At 40.7% G+C, this 24,976-nt stretch overlaps 1 protein-coding gene across 1 annotated transcript in view; it reads right to left on the bottom strand.

The window, feature by feature from the left end:
* Positions 1–1,583: 1,583 nt before the first annotated feature.
* Tslp (thymic stromal lymphopoietin) overlaps positions 1,584–24,976 on the bottom strand; it is a 119,976-nt gene continuing 96,583 nt past the window's right edge. Inside the window, 5 exon segments of the mRNA XM_052742753.1 lie at positions 1,584–2,383; positions 4,208–4,583; positions 4,633–4,727; positions 4,911–4,946; positions 5,669–5,805. Of these exon segments, the coding sequence (XP_052598713.1) occupies positions 2,282–2,383; positions 4,208–4,583; positions 4,633–4,727; positions 4,911–4,946; positions 5,669–5,805 (746 nt within the window). The 3' untranslated portion in view covers positions 1,584–2,281.

The following is a 24,976-nucleotide window of genomic DNA, read 5'->3' as shown; positions in this document are numbered from 1 at the left end:
AGCCCGATAATGGGTTTCAAAAAGTGCAGCTGTATTTAAAAATGGCTATGTCAGCCAGATGATATTCTTGTTTGCTATTTCTATTACTGGGCTGGGTAGGGGAGGTGCTGCTACAGATTGACTTCAAGGTCTTGAGTTTGGCAGGCCTGTGCTTTCTCACTTGAGCTACACTTCCAGCCTGCAGATGATAGTTTTCAATTATTATTGACTCTGTATGAATAGTGTGTGTGTGTGTGTGTGTGTGTGTGTGTGTGTGTGTGTGTGTGTGTATGTGTACATGCATGTATGTGTACTCCATGGAATATATGTGGAGGTAAGAAGACAACATTGTAGAGTTCATTCTCTCCTTCCATCTTTATGTGTGCTCTGGGGATCAAACTCAAATGGCCATGACTAGCCTTCACTTACTGGACCATGGCCCCTCAGACTATATTCCTAAAACTATAACTAACACAAAAAAATTGATTATTGGAAAAGAGAGTACACTGGAAACCCCAGAACAGTTTGATATTTTTTGGCATAATGCTCAGAGCTGCTTTTCATAATATTTAGAGAGGATATTCTTCTCTACATGTTGGGTAACTGGGTCTAAAGTTCTAAGAAAAAAATGCTACCTTTTCCTCACAGTTTAATAAAAGGTAGAGTGCACTTGTATTAAGGCAGAGCTAACATATTTAAAATATCAGCCCTCCCTCCACAACTTTTATTCAGAAAATCACTGAATGCTGTCCTCTTCTAGACCCATTGGAGTTTTTCTTCAGACGACACTTAAAGCTCTCGGTAGGAAATTGCGAGGAAGACTCTTGGAAGTGTGCCTGTCCTGATTTACCTCCATACAAAAGAAAATTAACCGGTCAACACTTGTCAATTTGTTACAGACTATTGATAACTGCTTATTCAGCTCCCCTCTGAGCCTTTCTACATAAGGGCAACCGTCTTACTTACTTTTGTATCTAAGTATTCAGCCCAAACCTCAACCCAGAAACCTTGACTCACAGTAGGCACTTTTGAAATAGTTACTGGATGCTTATTGTTAGCTCCTTTTTGGTGAATAAGACAGGTTTGGGGACATTTGATTTTTCTTTTCTTTGATGGCTTAGCACTCGAATCAGTTTTCAGGTGGACATCTCTACTCATGGGGGGGGGGCGAGAGGGGGGGAGAAGCTGCTTCCATATACTGTTACTTGGCCTGAGCTCTGCATCCAGGGTTGCCTTTCCGACCTGTGCTCAGAAAGAAGATCTGAGGGTAAAGGAGAGGGTGCTTTCCAACAGGTGCACCATAAAGAACTAACACCTACTGTTCACCTTTGCCTGTTTTATCTATACCGAGGCAAGGAATGTTCCATAATGGTGTGGAGTGACTAGTGTGAAAAGATATGAGAAAATGATGCACTCCAATCATATGTCTCAATATTTCCAGCCAACTATCTATGAAGACTTTTTTCCTGCAGGGAGGGTCAGTAGCATACAAAAGGAAGTGTGACCAATGGGATGTTGGCACAAGCAGAGGTAAAGATGTTAACAGCAGTGTCACCCAGAAACGTATGTGTAAAAATCTTTAACCAAACTAAAAACACCATTCATGAGAAAGTAACGCAAGAATTATTTTATTAAGAAATACATCTGTTACAAAGCAGCATGTGTATTTTCAAAAGTCCTCATAAAATAAATTAGAAATACATTACATACAACCTTAAATATATGTCTGGTAGCTGCACAGAGGCACTTCAGGGTCTGTTGTCTGTTAGATCACTTTTAAAGCTGGATTTACAGTGCATTCACAGCCGTACATTCCACAAGCTTCTTTCAGACTGCTTCATTGTGGCACTAACTGCTTGTACAATTTCCTCTGCTGCCATTTACTTCTTAGTCAAATATAAGAATGTTAGAAGAATCATTACAGACAAAAAAAAAATTCTTGCTGTTAAACAGAGTTTAGATGCTATCATTGGTTCCAACCTTTTTTTTCCACTTTCAATTCCCTTCCCTACTACACTTATAGGTTTGCCCTAGAGTGAGGTGTCTGCAGGTGCAGATGAGACACCCTGTTCAGAAGGCGGCCATCAACAGTGCAGGTATTTCCGTTGACGTTAGAGGGGCTGTGCTCATCTCCCATTAAAGCGCCTACACTAAACAGTAGCAATTTGCCAAAAATAAGTTAAGAATCCTTTCTGTAATTAAAGACTAAACATTAGTGTTCTTTTAAATGTCACACCCTTAGTATTATATCTACTAAAACATGATATACTTTCATACTATATAATAAAAGATAAGTTTAATATCATAGAGTTTGACGGAGGGTAAACCACAGCCACAGTATTTGGGAGGTTTGATTCAGGCAGATGTTTTCGACTTCTTGCTTCATTTCCTGAGGATTGTTTCTCTGTGGAATAGGAGAAAACGCTCAACATTAGTTTTTGCTGTCTTTAACCACTGGCAAGTGACAGCTTATGTTACTATTTATATCCCTTTCCCAAGAAATTCCCCAAATACTTGTTCACTGTATGATTGCATGTGCCTCTCCAAAAGAATGTCCTGCCTCTCAACACCTCCTCCGTAAAGCCTCTGCCCATGGCTCAGACAGTTCTTTCTGAAACTCTTCTGGACTTCAAAGTAGGTGTCATTTCACTTGGCTCTCACTGCTATTGCATCATGGGTATTCCCCAAAACACTGAGTACAGAGTTTTATACATAAGACACATTAGACATTTATTGCATAATTAAATGAATGAATAAAATTGCAGTTTCATGATCTCTTCGACAAGATAAGCTCCCAGAGGGCACAAGCTGTCGTTTGTGTCTTGGTAGGCATAATTCAACAAACTCAGTCTGTTCTTCGAAACCAAAAGTTTTCTTACTCACACATCCACCTCACTATACCTAAAGGCCCACTCTGAAGAGGATTCTGGGATAGTTCTCCAAATGAATTGCCCTAGAGCCATGACAGGACTGAGCACCCAGGGATAGAATTTCCTGGGTTATTAAACAGTAATCTTACAGTCTTCTCCGGCTTCACCTCTGGGCTGGGAAGATGCTGGGATAAATTCCTCCAGATTCTCCCCTTTTCACACAAAGTCTACAGAGTTAATCAAGTCTGTCTCCTGGGATCTGGATCTATTAATAAATTATATTGTGTCTATCTGCAGATTTATTGGGGTCTCAATGAAAAGAAGACAGAGAGCTGAACATGTTTCTCATATGGCTGTCTAGTACTGTTTTTCTCATGCAAGCTCAACCTAGGTGGCTTCCACTTCCAGCCTGATTAAAACATGACAGTCTTATTTACATTTACATTCAAGTTACAGACAAAGTCCACTAAGTTAACAAGTTTACATGTGTATGTACATATACATATATGCATGCATACACACATATATCGTGAAAACAAATATTCTACTTGCCAAGTGAAGTAAATGTTGAGGAACTATTATTATGTGCCAGGCACTGTTTTAAATGCTTTCTTTCACATGTGCTGACTCATTTAGTTCCCATAATAGCCTTGCATAGGATGCAATAGTATCATACTTACTTTACCAAAGCACCCCAGGCTAAATACTTTATCCAAATCTCTGCAGCTCAAAGTCAGGCAGGCTGTCTCTGTTGCTCCTACTCTTAATTTTCCTCTCATTCACATCTATATCTAACTGCATACACATATAATCTATGAAAAGAGATTGCAATTCCATCCACACAAGCAGCGAAGTGAGCCAAGTGGACTAGGGTGGGGAGGAATGTAAATATTAAGGAAAAGCACATCGCTACAAAGCGACTGTCTAGGCACAGAATGAACAGCAACCCTTTAAGGGGTACCAAACCCAGGAATTTTGGAGGTGTGGATTGTGTGCCCTGGAATTGGGTTTTTGAACTGTCATACTTAAGGAGCCAGGAGGACAAGCTGCTAACATAGGAGAGAGGATCACTGATCACACCTTGAAACACCGGCTTGGATTCAGAACCAAAATTCAAACCAAAGAACAACAAAATAATAGAACTCTAAATATAATAGTATTATAACTCTAATAGTAGGCTGTATTTGGGTGTCTCGGTCAAGGTAAGCTCGAACGACGGATCACCTGGCTCATTTGCTCCCGAAAAGATAAAAACAGAATTAAAAAAAAAAAAATCACTGACCTTAAAGTCCCAAGTTAATTCATGTCTCCCTTCTTCCCACTCATTGCAAAGCTAGAATTTGATGCTTTGGGCTTACCTGAGTTTCAGAGTAGCCTGGGCATTGGCTAACGAGGGGCCCCTTTCGTTTTCAAGGCGAATGTTTTTGGGGGAGTGATGGGCAGCCAGGGATAGGATTGAGAGTATGGTACTCGATTTTCATGAGACAATCTGTCTGCTCACAAGCGGCCGAGTTCAGGGAGCAAAGAAAACGCCAGAAATTAAAAACTGAATGGAAGGGGGGCAGGGTGGGGGATGGGGAGAGGAACGGAAGACAGAGGAAGGAGTCAGGGATCAGAATCCAGAGCCTGGGTTGAGAGAGGGAAATGGAATCAACCCCCAGGAGGGAGGGGCCTGGCAAGGGTGGCCGAGAGCGCCTACTGGAAGGGCTTCCACCCCTGCTGGCTCCGCCCAGCCTCCCAAGTAGTTGTCAAGAGTCAGCGCTGACAGTAGATGCCCCGGGACCCCGGGACCCCGGGAGGTGTTTCGACTTCGTTTCTCCGGGTTTCCCATTGGCCCTTTTCCTCCCCGGGGCTGAAGCGGGTTCCTACTGCTTTCTCCTTTTAAACGGAGAAGTGGCGTCCTAGACGGACAGCAGCCTCGCTCTGGCAGCCCAGATGTCTCCTATCGGCTCAGCAGCCAGCCTGTCCTGGAGCTCAGCTACCGCCTGGCGCTCTTCCCTGACTCTTCCCGGATGCCCGCCACCCCCGGGGAAAGCCAGCACTGCTGACCACTCTACTCACCAAGTCGTCACAGACCTCGATTTGGTCGAATGTGCTCTGGAAGAAAGCAAATTAGGATAAAGATCTAAGTTGGAGAGAAAAACCGTTCCCTGGCCCTTTGCTTCCTTCCAGGCTTCCAGAGATCTCTAAAAGTAGTTTCGACCCAGTGACTTGACCCTATGTGATGGACAAGATGGTGAAACATTTAGTTTTCTGCTTTTGCTAGCTTTCAGAGGGAGCCCTAGCCCCACCCAAGCGTGCATACCTGCACCTAGCGCTTACAAGCCACTTCCAGCCAAGGACCATTCTTTGAATGTCTACAAACTGCTTTATAGCCATTCATACTTGGCACTCACTCACACTGTCTCTAAGGATGCGGATTATCAGAGAAACAGCTACTACTACATATTTTAAAAAGTTAAACTGTGCCACACATCATAACCGTATCCTGAAATATCTAGAACACTAGAAAGCTATAAAACACAGCTCCACTTCTTAGCTGCCCTCACCCCTGAGTTCTTATCTCACAAGGATTCCCCCTTTGTAACAAGGAATAGACCAATATCCATAACCATTAGCAGCTTCTGCTCGCTCCATAAAAGCCATAAGGATACACATTTTACATGCGAAGGTATTTCAAATGCCACTTCTAAGAAAGTCTTGGGATAGTTTTTCCAAATTATTCTCCTTTCCTTGAAAGTTGAATTGTGGCTTGTGTGACTTTTTTTTCCCATGAGAATATATATATATATACTTCAAAAAAAAATCTCCTCACTTACCCCATTCAAATATTCATTCAGGTCAGGAAAAATTGCTTCAGAATATATTTTTGAAATCTCCTTGAAGTTACAGTTAGAAAAGTTGTAAGTTAGTACCAACCGTACAACTTGCAAGATGAAGAGGTCCCTGAGAAGAACTGAAAAGACACATAGTAAGAAAATGTTCACTGAAGCCCAGTGCCACCTGCCTCCCATGGAACTTTCCCCTCCAAGCATAGACAGCCTCTAGACATTCGAGGACTGTCTGTGCTCAGGCACCAGCCCTCACCTCCCCTTCCCAGTCCACACAAGGTCCATATTCACCCATGCTGTTGCCTGAAGTTGGAGTCTCCCTGATGCTCCAGTGCTTTCTGGCTCCATATATATAACACCTAAACGCCTACGGGCTCTTTTCTTCTAGGCCAATGATTTTCTTTGATGTCATTCTTTCTTTATAGAATTCTAAATTGATGATGTAAAAGAAAAGAAATAGGGCTAGCCAAAATCTATGGAATTTTAACAGTAGCAAAATCATCAGGAATTTCCCTCACCTTTCTCATTTTTTTTTTTTTTTAGCTTTGCCCTGAACACTTGTTACATGCTTGTTATGTGCTATTAGAGATGGATACCCTAACATCATTTTGACATCTTTCTCCTACTGGGCAGTTTCTGTGACTGATCCTTTCTGCAGAAGGGAAAAACACCTTCTGCCACCCACAGCCGTTCTAAGGGATTGTTACTGATGCTTTGCCATCCTGCACACCCTGAACACTTCCTTTGTAGAGTTCGACCTGGTGCTTCCCCTCTTCATGGCTACCGAGGAACTCGGTGTTCAATGCATGATACGTTTTGGAGAGTGAGTGCAGCCTTGGGCTAAGATAACTTTTACGAGAGGCATTAGACTGGCATTGGGGGGAACTGTAGCCAAAACAGTGGGAACAGGAACGATGAAAGATTGAAATATATGAGGACATGTCCAATGAGTCTCATCTTCAAAAACTTCAGGACGAGCACGAATGCTTGATGAAGAAAAGTGGTGGTGGTGGGGAGGTACTTCATGGACTGGGGACTCCTCTATCCAATTCTAAAAGTGTAATGATTTTCTAAAAACATAAAGTCAAGCACCCAGCTACCTTCGTAACTCCATTATCTAGGCCTTTGTGGAGTGGAGATGCTCCACGAGGAGTAGTGGGGTCTCATAAGATGCACAGTGAGGGCTGGTCTGCAGCTATAAGCTCTCTGGGGACCTGTCCAGCATGCTCACCTCCTGGAGCAGGCATAGCTTCAGACCTGCTGATCTGCCGCAGCTCAGACTCCCTGCCCACCCCTCTCCCGCAACCAGCTTGGGAAACTTTGGATCGCCTCAGGCATGTGTCCCAACACCAATAGCAGGGATGGAGAAAGGATCTAGACGGCGGGTTCGGATTTGTACTTCAAACCCTTGTAGCTCCAGGAAAGGGAGTACAAGGCAGTACAAAGCAGCCAAGTGAATCAGGGAGAGCGCCTGAGAGGATGTCTAGCAGCCTTCTGATTGGAGCAGCGCCAGTACCGGGACCAGGGAGTGAAGACTGAAATCGACCCAGCTGTTGAGATGAACCCCTACTTGGCTGGAGCTCAGCCGGCTGCCCCAGGCCCTCCTAACACTCAGTTCACTCCCCCCCTCACTTGCGTGTCAGAGCCTGCATCAATCTGGTCCTTGGGAAGTTCCTAGGAGTCATCGCTCAGAACGATGAGGGTTGGGCGCTCCACGTGAGTCCCTGCAAATGTCACAGAGCACGCTGAGCCAGGGAAGGAGCACAGGGATTGGTAAATGATGCGGGGAAAGCATAGATTGGCGCCAGGGTAAACTTTTCCCAGAACGTCTTCAACAGCTGGACCCAGCTCTCTGGAGTTAGCGTTAGCGTTAGGGATACAAGATTGCGATGGTAGCAGAGGGTGTGAGAAAGCATCCGCTTCGCTGATGACTTTAAAGACCTACTTTACTGGACCCCTGCAAGTTTTAAACTTAAGCTATTATAATAACTTGCCTGGAACGCGGCATCCAATCCCCCCACCCCTTCCCATCGCTACTTCTCGAAGTGATGTGGGAAGATGCCAAAGCCTGATTCATCTGGTGTGACATCAGACGTGATTCTGATCAGCAGCTAGGCATTGCATAGGCAGAAGATCCCAATTTGGTCACTGAATTGGTACAGTTCCAAGGGACGAGGGAAAGGAAATGGTGGCTGATTTTTGCCGTCCCGGCTCGTTTCCCTTGCCCTGTAGGGAACCAACGTCTTGACTGGTAATGGTGTGGTCTTTCAGGTCACTTCATTTATACTGCTTTTCTGCTCGGAAACTTTTAGGCAGATTCCCTTGCTGCAGGGCCCAGGAGTAATTGCTGATGGGGGCAAGAATGTCAGACAGCAACCGGTTTTTCCCGATAAGGTTTGGCTTGCATTCCCCCAAGGGTGCACCTAGCCTACCTGCCATCCTTTGTTTCTCCTTTAAAACACATGTCTATGGTCTATGTAGGTCTAGGTAGATCTGAGGAAGGCATGGAGCCCCCTTCAGTGATTTTAGAAGTTACCTCCTTGCTAAGCACATCACCTACATATTTGTCCCTTGGTATCCAGTTTCCTTTCTGATAATTATGTGACATCTTATGTCATTTCAACTATATTGACTCCCCCCACCCCCCAACCTTTTTGGTAGACACACAGTTACTTTTTGGAAGACTCACAGTTGCTTTGAGATTTTCACCCATCACCCCTGTGTCGGCTCCAAGCTCTTTCTAGCCTCCCTCCCTTCGTTTCCCCAGGCTTCCCTCAAACTGTATTCTAAGGTAATAGACTCTGAACATTTCCTGAACTTGCCTCTTCCAAATCTTCTTATGGGATTCTGATCACAGATATGCGACGCCAGGCTTCCTCAGGAAAACAACTTTTGGTCGTGCTAACACAGACCGGCGTTCAAAAGAACTAAGTCCTGAATCCAGTGAGACGGAGCGCTTTTAGGATTTTTGCATCTTTGTCTCTCATACACGGAACCTTATCATTTCATTGGTTATACTAAACTGATAGTGTGGAATTCCAATGTGAAGGGAAGAGAAGGAAGAGGTTTTAGGAGAGTTGTGGTGATGTGCCATGTATATTTTGGGGTGGGGGGAACAAGAGAGAGGTCACATACACTCAAGGACACAGATCAGCCTGTGCAACTCTTCCCCCCCCCCCCCCCCCCCGCCTTGATTTTCAGGACTCCTACCACAATCTCAGATTCTTAGGTATTGGCTTGAATTGTACAATGCTCACCCCATTTTACATTTCTCCTACCTGTGTATCACCCCACTACCTTTGAAGCTGTGTTTATTTGGGCTTTTATTTTATGGTGTTTAATTACATCATATTTTGTTTTCCAACTCTCTCTCGTCTCTCTGTCTTATGAGATCCTTAAACCAGGGCATGTTTTGTAACATTGATTTGCTCAGTATTCATCTACTCTGCTCTGAAGCATGCGAAGTTAATATAACAATGCCGAAGCTAAAACTCAAAACAAAACATGAAATCAAGAAGGTGAAACAAAACACAAAACAAACAAACAAACAAACAGCACCCCCCCAAAAAAAACTCAGGTAAGAATGGAATCAAGGGATGAGAGCAGGTACAGGGAGAGGGCACAGAGAAATCACTCTTCAGAATGGGGGGAAAAGACAATGAGACAAAGGGAATAATTCAGGTTTCAAACCACCGAGGCACAGCACAGACTGCAGCAGGTTCTACAGCTTACTCATGCATTGGAGGAAGCTGAGTTTTCTTAGACCTGTAGATATCACCATAACCATCACGGGAATGTTCCCTACTAAAGGCGCTTCGACACAGATTTGCGTTGGTAGCTCTTTGCTGCCACCTTCTTGGAGTCTCCTTAGGCCTACCTGGGACAACATCAGGCCAGGGCATCTTGGTGGAAATTCCTACGGGCTGAAGGGCTTCCTGGTTTTTTTTTTTTCTTTTTTAAAAATCCTTTTCCATGTATTTAAATGCTGACAGTCTGAACAGTATCTTCATGTGCAGTTTGGGAAATCCTAGGTTGGATTAAGACTGGGGCATCTTTCATTTGGTAGGAAATGGGAGTGAGGTCATTGGTAGGGCTCTGTGACTACTCAGGGAGTTTAGCAATATTCTCACCCTTGGGGCAGGCCAGAAGATGATCCATGGCATAACCATCCTTTCTCCTATTCTCACTAGAAAATTATTCACTTGTTTCCTTAGTATTTTTTATTTCATATGCTAATAATAGGTTCCCATTCTTTGCGTTGTTTGCTTATTCTTCCTCTTCCGCCTTTTCAAAAAGATGTATTTGGCATGGTGTCTCACTCTTTAGCCCAGACTGGCCTCGAGCTTGTGGCAATCCTCCTGCCACAGCCTCTTAAGGATGACAGAAGTGAACTGATTTTTCTCCCTCTTTCTAAATTCATTTCTTTACTCCACTTCTTCAATTTGTCCTGAAGTTCATTTTTCTTTTCTCTTATCTTTCTCTTTTACAAATCTCTCTTTTCCTTCTTTTTTTTTTCAAGTGGGTCTTGCCCAGGCTGGCTTCAAGATGCTGAGCTCCTTGCCCTAAATGTCACCATACGTAGTTTGTCCAGTATATTTTAAGTAGTCCAGTTTTCACAGAAAACTCTGTTTAGGTTTGGGAAGTGGAGCCAAATTTCTATGGAAAGTCTGCTTTATTTTTAACCATATTAAATTATAAAAATTGTGAACTTAAAAAACGGGAGTGATAGTAGACAGATTTTTATTGATGAGATGGAGGGAGATACTCTTCTTTGTAATAAGAAAAGTTGATGACAGATGCCAACCTTAGTTTGGTTCCATTTTATGATGTGTGACAGTGGACCTTTCCTAGAAGAATGGTTCCCTTTGTGTCCTGGATGTAAGGTGTATTTCTTGATCCTTTCAGTTGCTGGCTGCCTAATCTCTGGCCCTTGCACAAATGAATGTTTTCTGAAGTGAGCATTGACTCTTTAAAATTTATTAATTTTTATTTTTATGTGTGAAAGTGTTTTGCCTGCATGTATGTATGTGTACCATACACATTCCTTGTTCCACAGAAGTCAGAAGAGGATGTTGGATCCCCCGAAACTGATGTTACTGACCTCTGTGAGCTGTTGGGATGTGTATGTTGGGAATTGAACCCAAGTCCTCTGCAAGAGCAGTACATGAGTGTTCTCAATTGCTAAGTCATTTGCTCCAACTCCCTTGTTTCTTTGTTCATACTTTTCTTTGATTGGTCACATTTTGGCATAGTAACTAGGCAATATGCTATGGGCTGTGTGGATTGTGATAACTGTGATAATTGTCCATTTTTGTATTATACATTACGTTCAAACAGCTTTGCTCTTGCCTTGAGCAATTGAATCCACAAAGTCCCCTTAGACCCCTTGGGACTAAGTGAAATGAGAAGATTTTCTATGACCAATGTGACAAAAGTCCTTTCCTTTTATTTTACACTGAGACTGCTGATAAAGTGCATAATCAACCCATGACTGGGAAATGTTAGAAGGTGTTTTGACTTAGACCATGGAGATACATCCATGAAACTTAATACTTGTAATCATTTCTCCATATAGTTTCACTTTCAGCTGTCAGGGAGAATAAGAAGCCCTTGCTTTACTTAACTATTATTTTCACACACTGTAAGAGGTCACTAACAGGGAAAAGGTGGTTTAAGAATTATAGATGAACGTAGATACTTTGCACACACACAGTTATGCTGTATAGCTTGCATTTTGCCTCTGTGTAAATTCTCTCTGCTCTTCCCTGTTGCGCTTTATACCCTGGAAAGATGACCCACAGGTTTTCACTCATAGAGTTTCCTGACCCTCCACTTCTGGTTGAGTGTGGCCAAAGTGAGATATTAGCAAGAGATCAAATAGAAGAATGAGAATAAAGGAAGAATCTTTATTCACTCACTTTTTCTGTTGGCCAGATGTAGACTGGATACTTTCTTCTACTGAGGCACAAATTATTCATTGAGCCTTTCCATCTTGCTCTGACAGGCTCTGTAACTATTCCATCATTTTGTCTTTTTTTATTTTTTTTATCTTAAGGTGGCTAACAGCTTCATATTATTTCTCATTCGTGTACTACATTATCCCAACAGTTACAGTTTGGCTGTGCCAGACACATTGGTCTGAAGTAATTTATTAATGAACTTCCCTTTATTTTCAAAGGTGGAACAATTTAAATGATAATCTAAATGGTTATTATTAATTTCTTTCCTTGTATCCTTTGTAGATAGTCAGTTTATTAAACTATATTACAGTTGTAATGATGGAGTGCACTCTTTCTTTCCCGTGGGCCCCTGACTTACTCTGTTAACTGCATTAGTCACCAATGTGTCATCATATGAAGTCAATATCTAATAATCTCTTTTCCCACCATCGCTATCTACCTTGTGATACCATAGTTCTATAGCCATTGCGAGGGAGACAGTGGCTCTTAATCTACTGGTCTAATATCAAGAACCTGTGTCTTTATTCTGAACTGCGAAAGACGAGTTGTAAGACATTCTGCAATTTTTCATTTCTAAGTGACCTTTTTTCGTAGTTGGCAACACTTGTCAGGACTCGCAAGAAAATCGTGAAGCTACTAGACTATTGTGGCGTTTCTCCACTGTTTAGTTCTATTTTATGCACAAAGATCTTTTTTTTAATATTTATTTATTTATTTATTATGTATACAGTGTTCTGCCTGCATGTGTCCCTGCAAGCCAGAAGAGGGCACCAGATCTCATTACAGATGGTTGTGAGTCACCATGTGGTTGCTGGGAATTGAACTCAGGACCTCTGGAAGAGCAGTCAGTGCTCTTAACCTCTGAGCCATCCCTCCAGCCCCTATGCACAAAGATCTTAAGAGCAGTGACTGTTACAAGAGTCAGGTGGCTTCTTTGCCGTGCAGTGTGATTCAGTCTCTCCAAGAGTCTCCCCTGCACTAAATCCTAATATTGCCAGTGCTAGGCTCTGTCCCGGGTTGAGCAATCGCTTTAACAATTTCCTCTTTCAAATTGAACATGTTCTTGATAATTCCGTGTGTGTGTGTGTGTGTGTGTGTGTGTGTGTGTGTGTGTGTGTGTGTGTCCATCCTTAAAGGCCACTCTGGTCTCCTAGATCCCAGATAAGGCTTCTGAGAAAGTTAAACATTTCTCTGAATTTGATGTATAAAATTTGCTGGCATATATAGACATGAAAATGTATAAGTACGTATGTGTACATAATATCATTAGAAAGAAGCATAAAAGGATTTTAAGCTATATAGTTGAACATTTATTTATTTGTATTAATTTTTGAAATTATACAAAATGATGGGTCTCATTTTGTCATTTTCACATATACATATACTTCATAATACTTTGGATATCTAAAAAATTTACATGTATGAATGGGGATGATAAACAGGAAACTCAATGCTGGACTAAAATTTGATTTTTCTTTTTCTTTTTTTTTTTTTTTGGTTTTTTCGAGACAGGGTTTCTCTGTGTAGCTTTTCGCCTTTCCTGGGACTCACTTGGTAGCCCAGGCTGGCCTCGAACTCGCAGAGATCCGCCTGGCTCTGCCTCCCGAGTGCTGGGATTAAAGGCGTGCGCCACCACCGCCCGGCTAAAATTTGATTTTTCATTCAGATGTAATGCTATAAGAAATAAGATGTCTAATATGGAACATTGTCAAAGATATAATGTTATTTGAAATGGAACCCATATGGCATATAAGAGTGTCACCCTCTGATATGGCTAGAGGGTGAAATGCCCACCATAGTTTCTTCTATTTCAACACTGGATCCTCCCTCTATATTGCTTCTTTTTTGTTGTTTGTTTGTTTTGTTTTGTTTTTAATTTAATTTTTTTCAAGATGGAGGTTTGTGTGTGTGTGTGTGTGTGTGTGTGTGTGTGTGTGTGTGTGTGTGTAGCCCTGGCTGTCCTGGAACTAGCTCTGTACATTGGGCTGGCTTTGAACTCACACCCACCTGCCTCTGCCTCCCAAGTGCTGAGATTAAAGTCATGAGCCACCACTGCCTGACATGTTGTCTTATTTTTTAAGATTTATTTTATTTTTAATCATAGGCATTTGTGTCTCTGTCTGTGCATATGTTCACATGAGTGCAGGTACCCAATGATGTCGAAGAAGGAACTATATCCCTCGGAGCTAAAGTTACCCATGTGGGTACTGAAACATGAACTCAGATTCTATGTAAGAGTAATATGTACTTTTTTTTTTTTTTTTTGACAAGAGTCTCACTATGTACCCACGGCTGGCTTGGAACTCACTATGTAGACAAGATTGGCCTGAACGCATAGAACTCTGCCTGCCTGTCTTTGCTTCCCAAGTGTTGGGATTAAAGGTGAATGTCTTCATGCTAAGACAGAATATACCCTCTTAATCCCTGAGTCATTTCTCTAGTTCTGTGGTGGTGCTCTAACATGTTGGGGAGCCTTGGGGAGGTAGGCCTGCCTAGAGGAAGGGTCCCTGGGAATAGGATTTGAGGTTTATAATCAGCCCCCATTTCAGGTCCAGTTTCGGCTTCCAGATCATGCCACAAGTTGCCACCACCATGGACAGAGCCCCAAGTTACATCTCCTTGGCCATGAAACAGAGAGCTAAAGTACATACTTCTTCCCCAAATTGCTTATCAGGTATTGGATGTAACAAAACAAACAAGCCGGGCGGTGGTGGCGCACGCCTTTGATCCCAGCACTCCGGAGGCAGAGCCAGATGGATCTCTGTGAGTTTGAGGCCAGCCTGGTCTCCAAAGCGAGTTCCAGGAAAGGCGCAAAGCTACACAGAGAAACCCTGTCTTGAAAAATCAAAACAAACAAACAAAACCCAAACCAAAGCAAACAATAATCTAACACATCATATGCATGAAAATGGTATATAAATAGGTACAGGCAAAATTTGGTCATATGTGCATCCACACATACATGCATATATCTTGAGAAGGATGGAAAATGGAAGTCATACACTGTAATTTCAGCATTTGGGAATCTGAAGGATCATGGAGAATCCAGCCTCAGCAACTTAGTAAGATCCTATCTAATAAAAACACATTAATAGAAAAAGTACATGTAACATGAATCTTTTTTTTCATTTTTCTTTATTAAGAAATTTTCTACTCACTCTACATACCACCGATAGATCCCACCTCTTCCCTCCTCCCACCCCCCAGCCCTCCCTCCTAAGCCAACCCACATCACCCAAATAATGGTCTCTCAGTAACATGAATCTTAAAAGGTCTTATTAATAAAAACAAATCCAGAGCCAGTTATTGGGGTAAATGCTGGAAGATCAGAGAAGCAGAACAAACCACAGTTAACCTCACCTTGCCAACTTCTCAGCTGATCCTGTTTCCTCAAACTGGAAGCCTCTGAGTCCTCATCCAAATGGATCTCAGCTGAACTGCTGCTAAAAGCCTCAAAGCTTAAAAAGCTTCTAGTTTCTGGTCCTCATGCCTTAATATACCTTTCTGCTTCCTGCCATCATTTCCTGGGATTAAAGGCTTGTGTCTTACCCAAGCAAAACATGAGATCTCAAGTGCTAGGATTAAAGGTGTGTGCCACCATGCCTGATTGTTTCCAGTGTGGCTTTGAACTCACAGAGATCCAGATGGATCTCTGCCTCCAGAAGGATAGGATTATAGGTGTGTGTGCCACCATTTTCTGGCCTCTATGTCTATCTAGTGACTGTTTTGTTCTCTGATCCCAGATAAGTTTATTAGGGTGCACAATATATTGGAGGACACAATATCACCACAAGTACAGTCAACTGTATTGAAGTTTCCTGCCTTGACAATTATTTTAATATTTGCTATTCATAACAATGCTCTGTAAACAACCTTCTTCATTTATCATCTAGCATATTTTTTCCAAATAGAAATTATCTGTGAGATAAATTACTAGGAGCAAAATGTCTAGGTTAATGATATATTCATTTGTAACTTAGATAGATATTACCTGTTTAATCTGTCTATCTATCATCTATCTATCTATCTATCTATCTATCTATCTATCTATCTATCTATCTATCATCCACTCATAGTCATACCAGTAAATCAGTCTTGTATGAGTCCCTATCAATGAAGGACATTATCAAAATTATTTTTATTTTTGCTAAATTAGTAGACAAAATTAGTAAACTATTTCAGAGTTGTTTAATGTCATTTTACTTTATTATTAGCTGTCTGGTTTCAGTTGGTTACTTTAGTGTTTATAGTACATGTCTTGAGTTTATGTATGCCTAAGTGTTGTTTGTATTTCCTGTTCTGTGAGTGTCTGCTTAAATGCTTTGCTGATGTGCAGTTAAAAGATTGCTGACAATTTTCTTATTTATTTGAAGGCCATTACAAACTAGGGAAATTACCCCTTTCAGTCAGGTGACTTACAAATATTATAATAAGTTTGTGGTGATTTGTGGTTTTTTTTATATTGCTTATGCAGATTTTATCAATACAGACTTTTTAAAAATTCTGGTGAAATTCACTAGTGCTTTTCCTCTTCTCTTAAGGGTGTCTTTGTACATTTCTAGACAGCCTGACTGGAAGAAATAGAAATACTATGTTTAGTGATATCAGGATATATTTTTCTTTATTAATCTAGCCATAACATTATTTCAAAAGCATTTTCTTTACATTTATGATATTTTCCTGATCAAATTTGTCCTTGAAAACATTGCAAAATTTGGGTCAACAAGATGTCTCAGCGGGGGGAAAAGTACTGGCTGTGCAATCCTGACAATGTGAAGTTGATCCTGAGAACCTACAATGGAAGGAGAGAACAGCTCCTGAAAGTTGTCTTCAACCTGCTTCCCCCCCACAAATATATATACATATATATGAATATTTGATAAAGCCGGGTGTGGTGGCTTGCAAGGATCTCTGTTTGAGGCCAGCCTGGTCCACATAGCAAGCTCCAGGACAGCTAGGTCTACACAGAGAGACCCTGTCTCAAAAACAAAATGAATAACAAAAAAGAAAACTTGGTAAAACCATGTCAAAGTTGATATCCTTGTTGTCTTCCTGTCTTGTTTAATTTGGTTTTTAAAATTTCCTTTCTCAGGTCCACTTTTCAAGAAAGCGTTGCTCAGTTCCTGTGTTGATTCTCTTTTCTAACTTGATCCATTTAATTTTCTTCATTTCAAACACTTGCTGGTGATTTGCTTTCATCTACAGGCAAGCATGACTTGACTGTCATGTGGATAAGAGCAGGAGGGGCTCGTGTTTGATGAGGATTAGTCGGGATGGAATGTCACCCTGCACCATCGTCAAGCTCCAGCCTCAAGTGCTGAGATCACACCACAAAGTCAGCTCACTGGATATGCATTGTCTCTCGGATGTGGTTTTTCCTTTTTCTCCACTTGTCTCAAGTACCTTATCACTCTCCCTATGGTTATCTGATTAGTCATCCTTTCTCTAGTGTGCCATTTCCTCTCATGGGATTCTAAGCATTGTTTCCTTATTGCAAGTTATTACGAAAATTGGTGTTCTCCCCAAACCCATGCTTTGTTTATATACAATTTATTAATTTTAAAATCAAATTTCCCAATATAACTTTTTGTACCAAGTCCACACTACATCAAACCATTTTGCTTCTCCATTTACTTTTGATTATTTCAACTCTACCTCTGCCTATTTGCTTTGCTTTTTTTTTTTAACCATATGTGCTTTGGACTTTGCTACTCTCTTAGACCAGCTCTCACTTTGCCATCCTGATCATGGCCTCCATTTTATTTTCACTCTTCTTTTGTAACAGGCAAACACACAACATTAGCAGCAGATTATTAATGTAGCTATTGGGATGTTAGTAACACCTACGTCTTGGTTATGGTAGACAGACTCTCACTCAGATGCTTTGGCTTCCTTGAATCAGCAAGCTGTTATAAAGTAGCTGTCTAAGTTTGCACTGTCTAGAATATCTTTAAGTTTACCTTGTTTATGTCTTTGTCTGTTGTCTGAGAAAACACTTTGCCAAAAGCGAGTCAAGGGAGAAGTTTATGCCGGTTTATAGTTTAAAATATAGTTCATCGTATCATGTTGACAGAAGCTTGGAGCAGCTTGTCATGTAATATGAGGAGTGAATCTTTATTCAATTCACTCTTTCCTTTTTATAAAGGCCAAGACCCATGCCTAGGGAAAGGTGTTGTCCACGTGTAGTGTGAGTTAACCTAATCATGCTAACTTCCTACAAGCATGCCCAGAGGCTAAATAATTTCCCACCATTTTGCCTGGAGGACTGTCTCCTAGGTGATCCCAGTTTCTGAGAAGTTGACAATTTGGGTAAACAGTCTTCTGTATGTGCAGAATGTCAACATATAGTGAAGTGCTGGGGATACTGGTATTAATACACATGGAGGACACAGAAGACGGTAACAACAGCATGACTTTATTCATTAACAACAATTTTTATGGTGGTGGAATGGTAGAATTGGAGGACTTAGATTATATGTTTCATGGTCATACTGAGATCTGGCACAAACCAGCTTACAAAAATGTTAGAAAACACTGATTTTAAGAGATAATTCTTTTTCATGATTTCTAATTTTCGGTATGACTCACTTAAGTATTTTTTTTTTATGATTTCACGTCTGTATGTTGGAGATCACTAGCTGTCCTCCAAAACTTATTTCTTCTTTAGCTAATAGATTTGTGACCACAAGGTCATTCTTCATCTGTGCTTACCTTCACAAACAGTGACATCTTACCTATACAGGGCAAACAGGATAAACCTTCCAGCCCAAAGCCAAGTAAGACTGGAAAATATGTCCATGATGTCTTGTAGGGTGCATCTCATTTAAAAAGCCACTAGCTCTAGCTTTACCCATTTCAAGTCTTATGAACACTACCATTTAGAAGTCAGTCAGTTCAAGATATCTAAAGGAGCCGACAGCTGTACAACTGCCCCTCTTAGCTTTAACTGTCGCTCCCTCTCAACAGTGCTTTCTTTGCTTTTTTTCTGAATTATACAGCTTATTACAAAATATTTAATGAGAGGCAATGGCTCTGAGCAATATTTTAAATGGTGCTTGGGTGGCCAACTATTTGTATCTAAATCCATGTACATTGGTCCTGAGATCCCAGAGTGGTGTTCTATGACTTCAGAACATAGAAAACTAAAATACAAGTACAGGAAGTATATCTCATAGACTCCAACTGGCTTAAATTGTTCTCGTTGAGAATGATAGAGAAAGTAGGAAACAATAAAACCGAGAGCTTCTGTCGCTTGTTAGTACCTGCTTAGTTTTTCTGGGAGGGTCAGGTGATGATGAGAGCCGTGAGAGGCTTCCAGGGGCTTTCTTGGACTTTTCTTATTCCAGAGCCATGTGCACATTTTAAGAAACTTTTTTTTCATTTGTATCAAATTTCTTAACCCAAAAATAAAGAAATATAGGCCTGGAAAGATAGCTCATTGGTAACAAGCACTGGTTGCTTGTTGTGGTCTGAACGAGAATGGCCTCAAAATCACATGGGTTTGAACACTTGGTCCCCAGTTGGTAGAAGTGCTTGTGAAGGATTAGGAGGTATGGCCTTGTTGGAGGAGGTGTGTCACTGGGGGAAAACTTTGGGGTTTGCAAAGTCCGGCCATTTCCAGTTAGTTCTCTATCTCTTGCCTGTGGATCAAGATGTAAGCTCTCAGCTACTGCTCCAGTGCCATGCCTGCCTGCCTGCCGCCATGTTTCTGCCATGATGGTCTTGGACTCCCCCTCTGAAACTGTAATGCCCCAACAAACTCTTTATCTATAAGTTGCCTTGGTCATGGTATCTTAGCACAGCAGTAGAAAAGTAACTAAGACACCGCTCTTCCAGAAGTTTGATTCCCAGCACCCACCTGACAGCTCATGGTATTTGTAATTCCAGTTCCAGCGGATCTGATCTGATGTCTTCTTCTGGTCTCTGTAGGCAGCAAGCACAGATATACATGCAGGCAAAACACTCATATACATAAAAGAAAATAAAAATATAATTCCAGTATTTTAAAAATGTATTTGACATTCTGTTTTTTTTTTGTTTCTATAGTTTTTTTTTTCTCACCATTGTGAAGTTGGGCCAGAGAAAGGGAACAACATTAAAATGTATCATCTTAGCTGGGAGGTGGTGGCACACATCTGTAATCCCAGCATTTGAGAGGCAGAGGCAGGCAGATCTCTGTGAGATGGAGGCTAGTTTGGTCTACAGAGTGAGTTCCAAGACAGTCAGGGTGACACAGAGAAACCCTGTCTCAAGAATGAAAAGAAAGAAAGAAGGAAGGAAGGAAGATAAAGAAAAAGTGTTGTCTTTTTGTTTATTAAACAGTTGTTTCATATGTGAATATTAAGTGGTTTATTGAAATTAACCAATTATCCACAGGTTACTTTGGCCAAAGTGATTAGATAGAGAGATAGAGTGTGTGTAGAGCTGCCTGTTATCTACCATCTGTCTATGTTTTCATCCTCATGATCATCTATCTTTTTATATAACATTTTCGATGTGCTAGGCTCTGTAAGTACCTTAGAATATTAACTTAATACTACAATAATGATATGAAGTAGAAACTACTATGCTCTTATATTATAGGCACAAAAAATGGAGTCACAGGAAGGACTGTAGCTCTCCAAAAGTCACATGGGCAGTCTGACAGACGAACTGGGGAAGAGCAAAGAGTTACCTAGATGGTAACAGATAGGAATATCCATTGCTTCCCATTCTCATTCTTTTTGGGCTAAACCCAAAGCCTTGACTGTAATAAGCAAGTACTCTACTACTGAGCCACATACCAAGCCCATCAGCCTCATTCTTCAAAACACACATGCAACATATGTGCACAGAAACAGGTCTTAGAATAAAATGACACATATAAGAATGTATCTTGTTATGTGATGTCAGGCACTCTGTTATAATTATCATCCACACACTGTACATTTTATTATTCAGGGCCACTCTATGAGGTCAAACTATAAGTTTGTCCACAGCTGACCATTTCTTGGTTACAAACGTGTCAGAATAATCACAAGGTTGAATCTATTAATGTTATTTTTCAGTGTTAAAAGAACGGAAGTTGGGCTGGAGAGATGGCTCAGAGGTTAAGAGCACTGGCTGTTCTTCCAGAGGACCTGAGTTCAATTCCCGGCAACCACATGGTGGCTCACAACCATCTGTAATGAGATCTGGCTCCCTCTTCTGGCCTGAAGGGATACACGCAAGCAGAACACAGTATACATAAATAAATAAATCTTTTAAAAAAAAAAAGAACGGAAGTTCAGCCTGGTTAGGTTACTTTCTAAGGTCACAGAGACCACAAAAGACGGTGCTGTGGCTTGCAATAGAGTTTATCTGACTCCAGACTGCATGCTTTGAACCAAAATGCTAGTCTGCTTCTGTTCCCCGGAACTTACTTTATGTGGCTGAATATTCTGGCCCCCTGTTTCCTGTGTCCAAGTGTGCTTGCACATGCTTGTAAATGACACTGCTCGCTGTGGCTCCCTTCCATTAAGACCACTCCAGTGCCTTTCTGATTAACATTCCCCTTGAGCACTGGCACCATTGTGTACTTGTTAGAACTGCATAACCTCGGTACTATAGAGTCAGAGCCTGCATTTTAATGGACTGTCCATTAAAGAACAGGCAGTTCATAAGCAGCAGAGGAGTCCTGATAATTCAGTCTAAATCACAAGACCCTGGAGGCTTTTACCTGGTGTGGAAAGTCAGTTAACAGCCCCTGTGTGGGAAGACAGAGTGGGGGAGGAGAGATCTGTTCTTCCAAATAGGTCAATTATTACACATTCAGATATGTGGGGCTGATAGGAAAATTTCTGTAGCATGTTTGGAAAATTCTGTGTTAGGACTCTAGCTGACTGAGAGAAATGAGATTATAAGGTTTTGTTTGAGTGGCCAATCCTATGACTTCTCAATCTTTTTCTATATCACATCGACCTATTTGCTCTGTCCCAATCAAAGTGCATTACTCCTGAGAATGTTAGCAAAACTTTTATGGTAGAGTTTAAAGAATAACATGCTCAAAAATGTGTAAATAAAAAGCTTACTCTAATCCAGGGGAATTTACTTAGTTCTGATTCACATCCTATGAACAGAAAAGTCTGTTCCCCATGCTGATAAAGTACTCACAGGAAGAAGGGTTTTGAATTAGGTAGAATATGAATCAGGCCTAGGAAAATCCCAGGAGCTAGAATCCAGAGTTCTAAAAGGACCCAATTATTATTTCAGTCTGACATAACGAATACCAAAGCTAATAAAAAAGGCCAGAGTTAAAAGAAATCTGCTGAAGTGATGGGTCAGAACTGTACAGCACGTGATACAACAACATGTGCGCATGCGCGCACACACACACACATACACACACACACACACACACACACACACACACACACACACACACACACACTAACAGATCTGCAAATTGCTAATTCAGAGGAAGTAGAGGACAATGAGTAAACTGATCATCTACTCTGCCTCTAGCTAGATTAGGCAAGGGAAATTTATGAGATAGAAAAGATTAAACCGATTCATACATAACTGACATCATTCCAATCATGTTTATATTTTTCACACCAAGAAAATAATTACTTTGGTTTCAAATGGGAATCATTAGTACCTAGTTAAAAATTCAAGTGTTGCAAAATGGTATTCAGAGACAATTTTTTCATCAAATTCTTGGTTTCTCCCTTTCTATTTTTTTGTCAATTCACTGTTTCATTTCTCTTTTTAAGATTCATTTAATGAATATGAGTGTTTTTCTTGCATATAAGTTTGTGTGCCATATGCATGTCTAGTGTCTGAGGAAGCTTTCAGAAAAAGCCATTGGATCTCATGAAAACAGAGTTACAGATGGTTCTTATTCTCCATGTGGGTGCTGGGAAATGAACTCAGGTCCTCCTTAAGGTCAGCTAGTGCTCTTACGTACTGAACCGTCTCTCCAGGCTCTTAGTTCCTTTCTTAAGGAGAAAACTCATAACCAGTATTACATTTTCTTTGTGCATTTTTCTAGAGACTTATTTCAAAATTATTTACACAATGACAGCATACTATACACAGTCCCTTGCACTCTGATCTTTTTCCTAAACACTACAATTTTGAGATTATTATCAATGCTTATAAAATTGCTTCCTTATTTTAGTAGGTTTTTAGTGGCATGTTAGATGTTTACATAGTATCATTAATACTTAGGCAATGCTCCATTAATAGAAACTGAGTTCTTTTTCATTCCTTTGATTCAACGTGTCGGTATGCATGAGGGACCATACACCATTAAGGGAGCATGTCCAGAGGTGAATGAATTACTTGGTCTCAAAGCCCAGCCCTGTAAATCATGAGTTTGTTCAGAAGCAAATACCTCTCTGTACATAGTAATACATGGCAGTCAACACACAAGAGTGGAGCTCCTTGTACTTGAGGTGGTGTGCCTCTAAGATAAAGCTCTTGAAGTGGACTTGTTTGGAAAAAGAATATGGGCATTCTCCATTTTAATACATATTGTCATGTAGTCTATCAGAGTGGTTTACAACTTGTACAAAGTATAGTTTTGCCTTTCCTTCCATGGACTGTATTGAGAAATACTATTTTTTTTTATTTTTACAAACATTGCGAATTAGAAAGGCCCAGTTTTATCATGTGTTAAGGATTTCTACCAGTGAGTATATTTTATCTGTTCTTGACACAAATAAATGGGTAACAACACAAGATGATGAATGTGTTCCTTCATTTCTCTATCTTAATGATTTCACTGTCTATGTAGCCCATAGTACCATGCTATACAGTTTAAATAGACACAGCAAGTTTTTTAAAAATAAAAAGAATGAGACACGGGATAAAGCTCTTCACTGGTCCTGCAGATTTCACATTAAGGAAACAGATATTTCCTCTACTTTCAGTGAGGGAACTTGGAGCAGAGGCAAAATTTTCTAGGTAATGGCAAGAAATGGAGAATGTTCCTGCTAAGAGGCGGGTGTTGGGAGGCAGAAGAGAAACATATTTGATTCTGAAGTACCACTTTTGTTTGTTTACTTATTTCTGAGAAGGCTTATATTTGTAAGCAATACCCAGGTGAAAATATAAAAGAATATTCAGCCAAGTGTTCCTCCCCAGCACTCTGCTTGTTCTTCATGCAGAAGTCACTTACTAGTTCAGCCTTGTTATTCTCCAGACACATTCTACATTTGAGTAACTAAAACACGGTAGATAAATTGATAGAATATTCTGATTTGTTCCATTCCAAGAATTGTGTTATCACAATATAATGGTTAAAAATGTGCCCCGAAAATAACTTGGATAGGAATGTCACTCCTTTTTTCTTTTTATTCATTCTTTTCTAATACAATAAATCCAGACCTCAATTTTCTCTCCTTCCTCTCCTCCCAGCACACACTCTCATCTCCCTTCTCTTCCAGATCCACCCCTCTTCTGTTTCCCTTCAGAAAAGAGCAGGCCTCCCAGGAATATTAACCTAACACAGCATAACAAGATGCAATAAGACTCTAGGCACAAACCCTCATATCAAGGCTGGATGAGACAATCCAGTAGGAGAACAAAGGTCCTAAGAGCAGGCGAAAGTGTCAGACACCCCCACTGCCACTGTTGGACACCATCATCCCACAAGAACACCAAGCTACACGACCATAGCGTACATGTAGAGGACTTAGCGTAGTCATATGCAGGCTCCATGAGCCCCTATGAGCCCTGCTTAGTCAATTCTGGGGTTGTGTTCTTGTGGTGTTCTCAACTCCTCTGGCCCCTACAATCCTCCCTACCCTCCTTCCCTGAGCTCCACCTAATGTCTGGCTGTGAGTCTCTAAAACCATAATTTATTGACATAAATGTTGAACACAATGCCCAGAGGTAATTTACTCACAAAATAACATGTTGAGTGGTCCCTTATTTTTATAGTTATGTGTATTCTACTGGGTACATTTATCATTAACACATTTAATTGGTCTTCTGCTAGGAGACATAATAAATTATTTCTAATCATTGATTAAATTTGATGTCATCAAACACTGAAATAAATGTTTTTCATATGCATTATCAGAAATTGAAATCAATATTTATCTCTGGGAAGAATCTGAAAAAGCACAATTGCTATGTGAAAAAGGTCTCTAATTTAACAGTTTTGGTAGATATCAAGAATTTATCCCACTTAAATGAGTGAAATAATTCATAATTATATGAACTGTTTATGAGAATGCACTTGCCTACACCACCATTAAAATTTCATGTTAGTTGACCTGATCAATATTTGATATAGCACCATTTAATTTTTTATTTGTGGTAAAAGTAAAATACATATAATATAAAATTTACTATTCTAACTATTTTA

This window comes from Peromyscus californicus, unplaced genomic scaffold (assembly GCF_007827085.1).
Source record: "Peromyscus californicus insignis strain IS unplaced genomic scaffold, ASM782708v3 Scaffold_17__1_contigs__length_78620276, whole genome shotgun sequence".
Classification (NCBI taxonomy): domain Eukaryota; kingdom Metazoa; phylum Chordata; class Mammalia; order Rodentia; family Cricetidae; genus Peromyscus; species Peromyscus californicus.
This window is presented reverse-complemented; position numbering and strand designations above follow the sequence as displayed.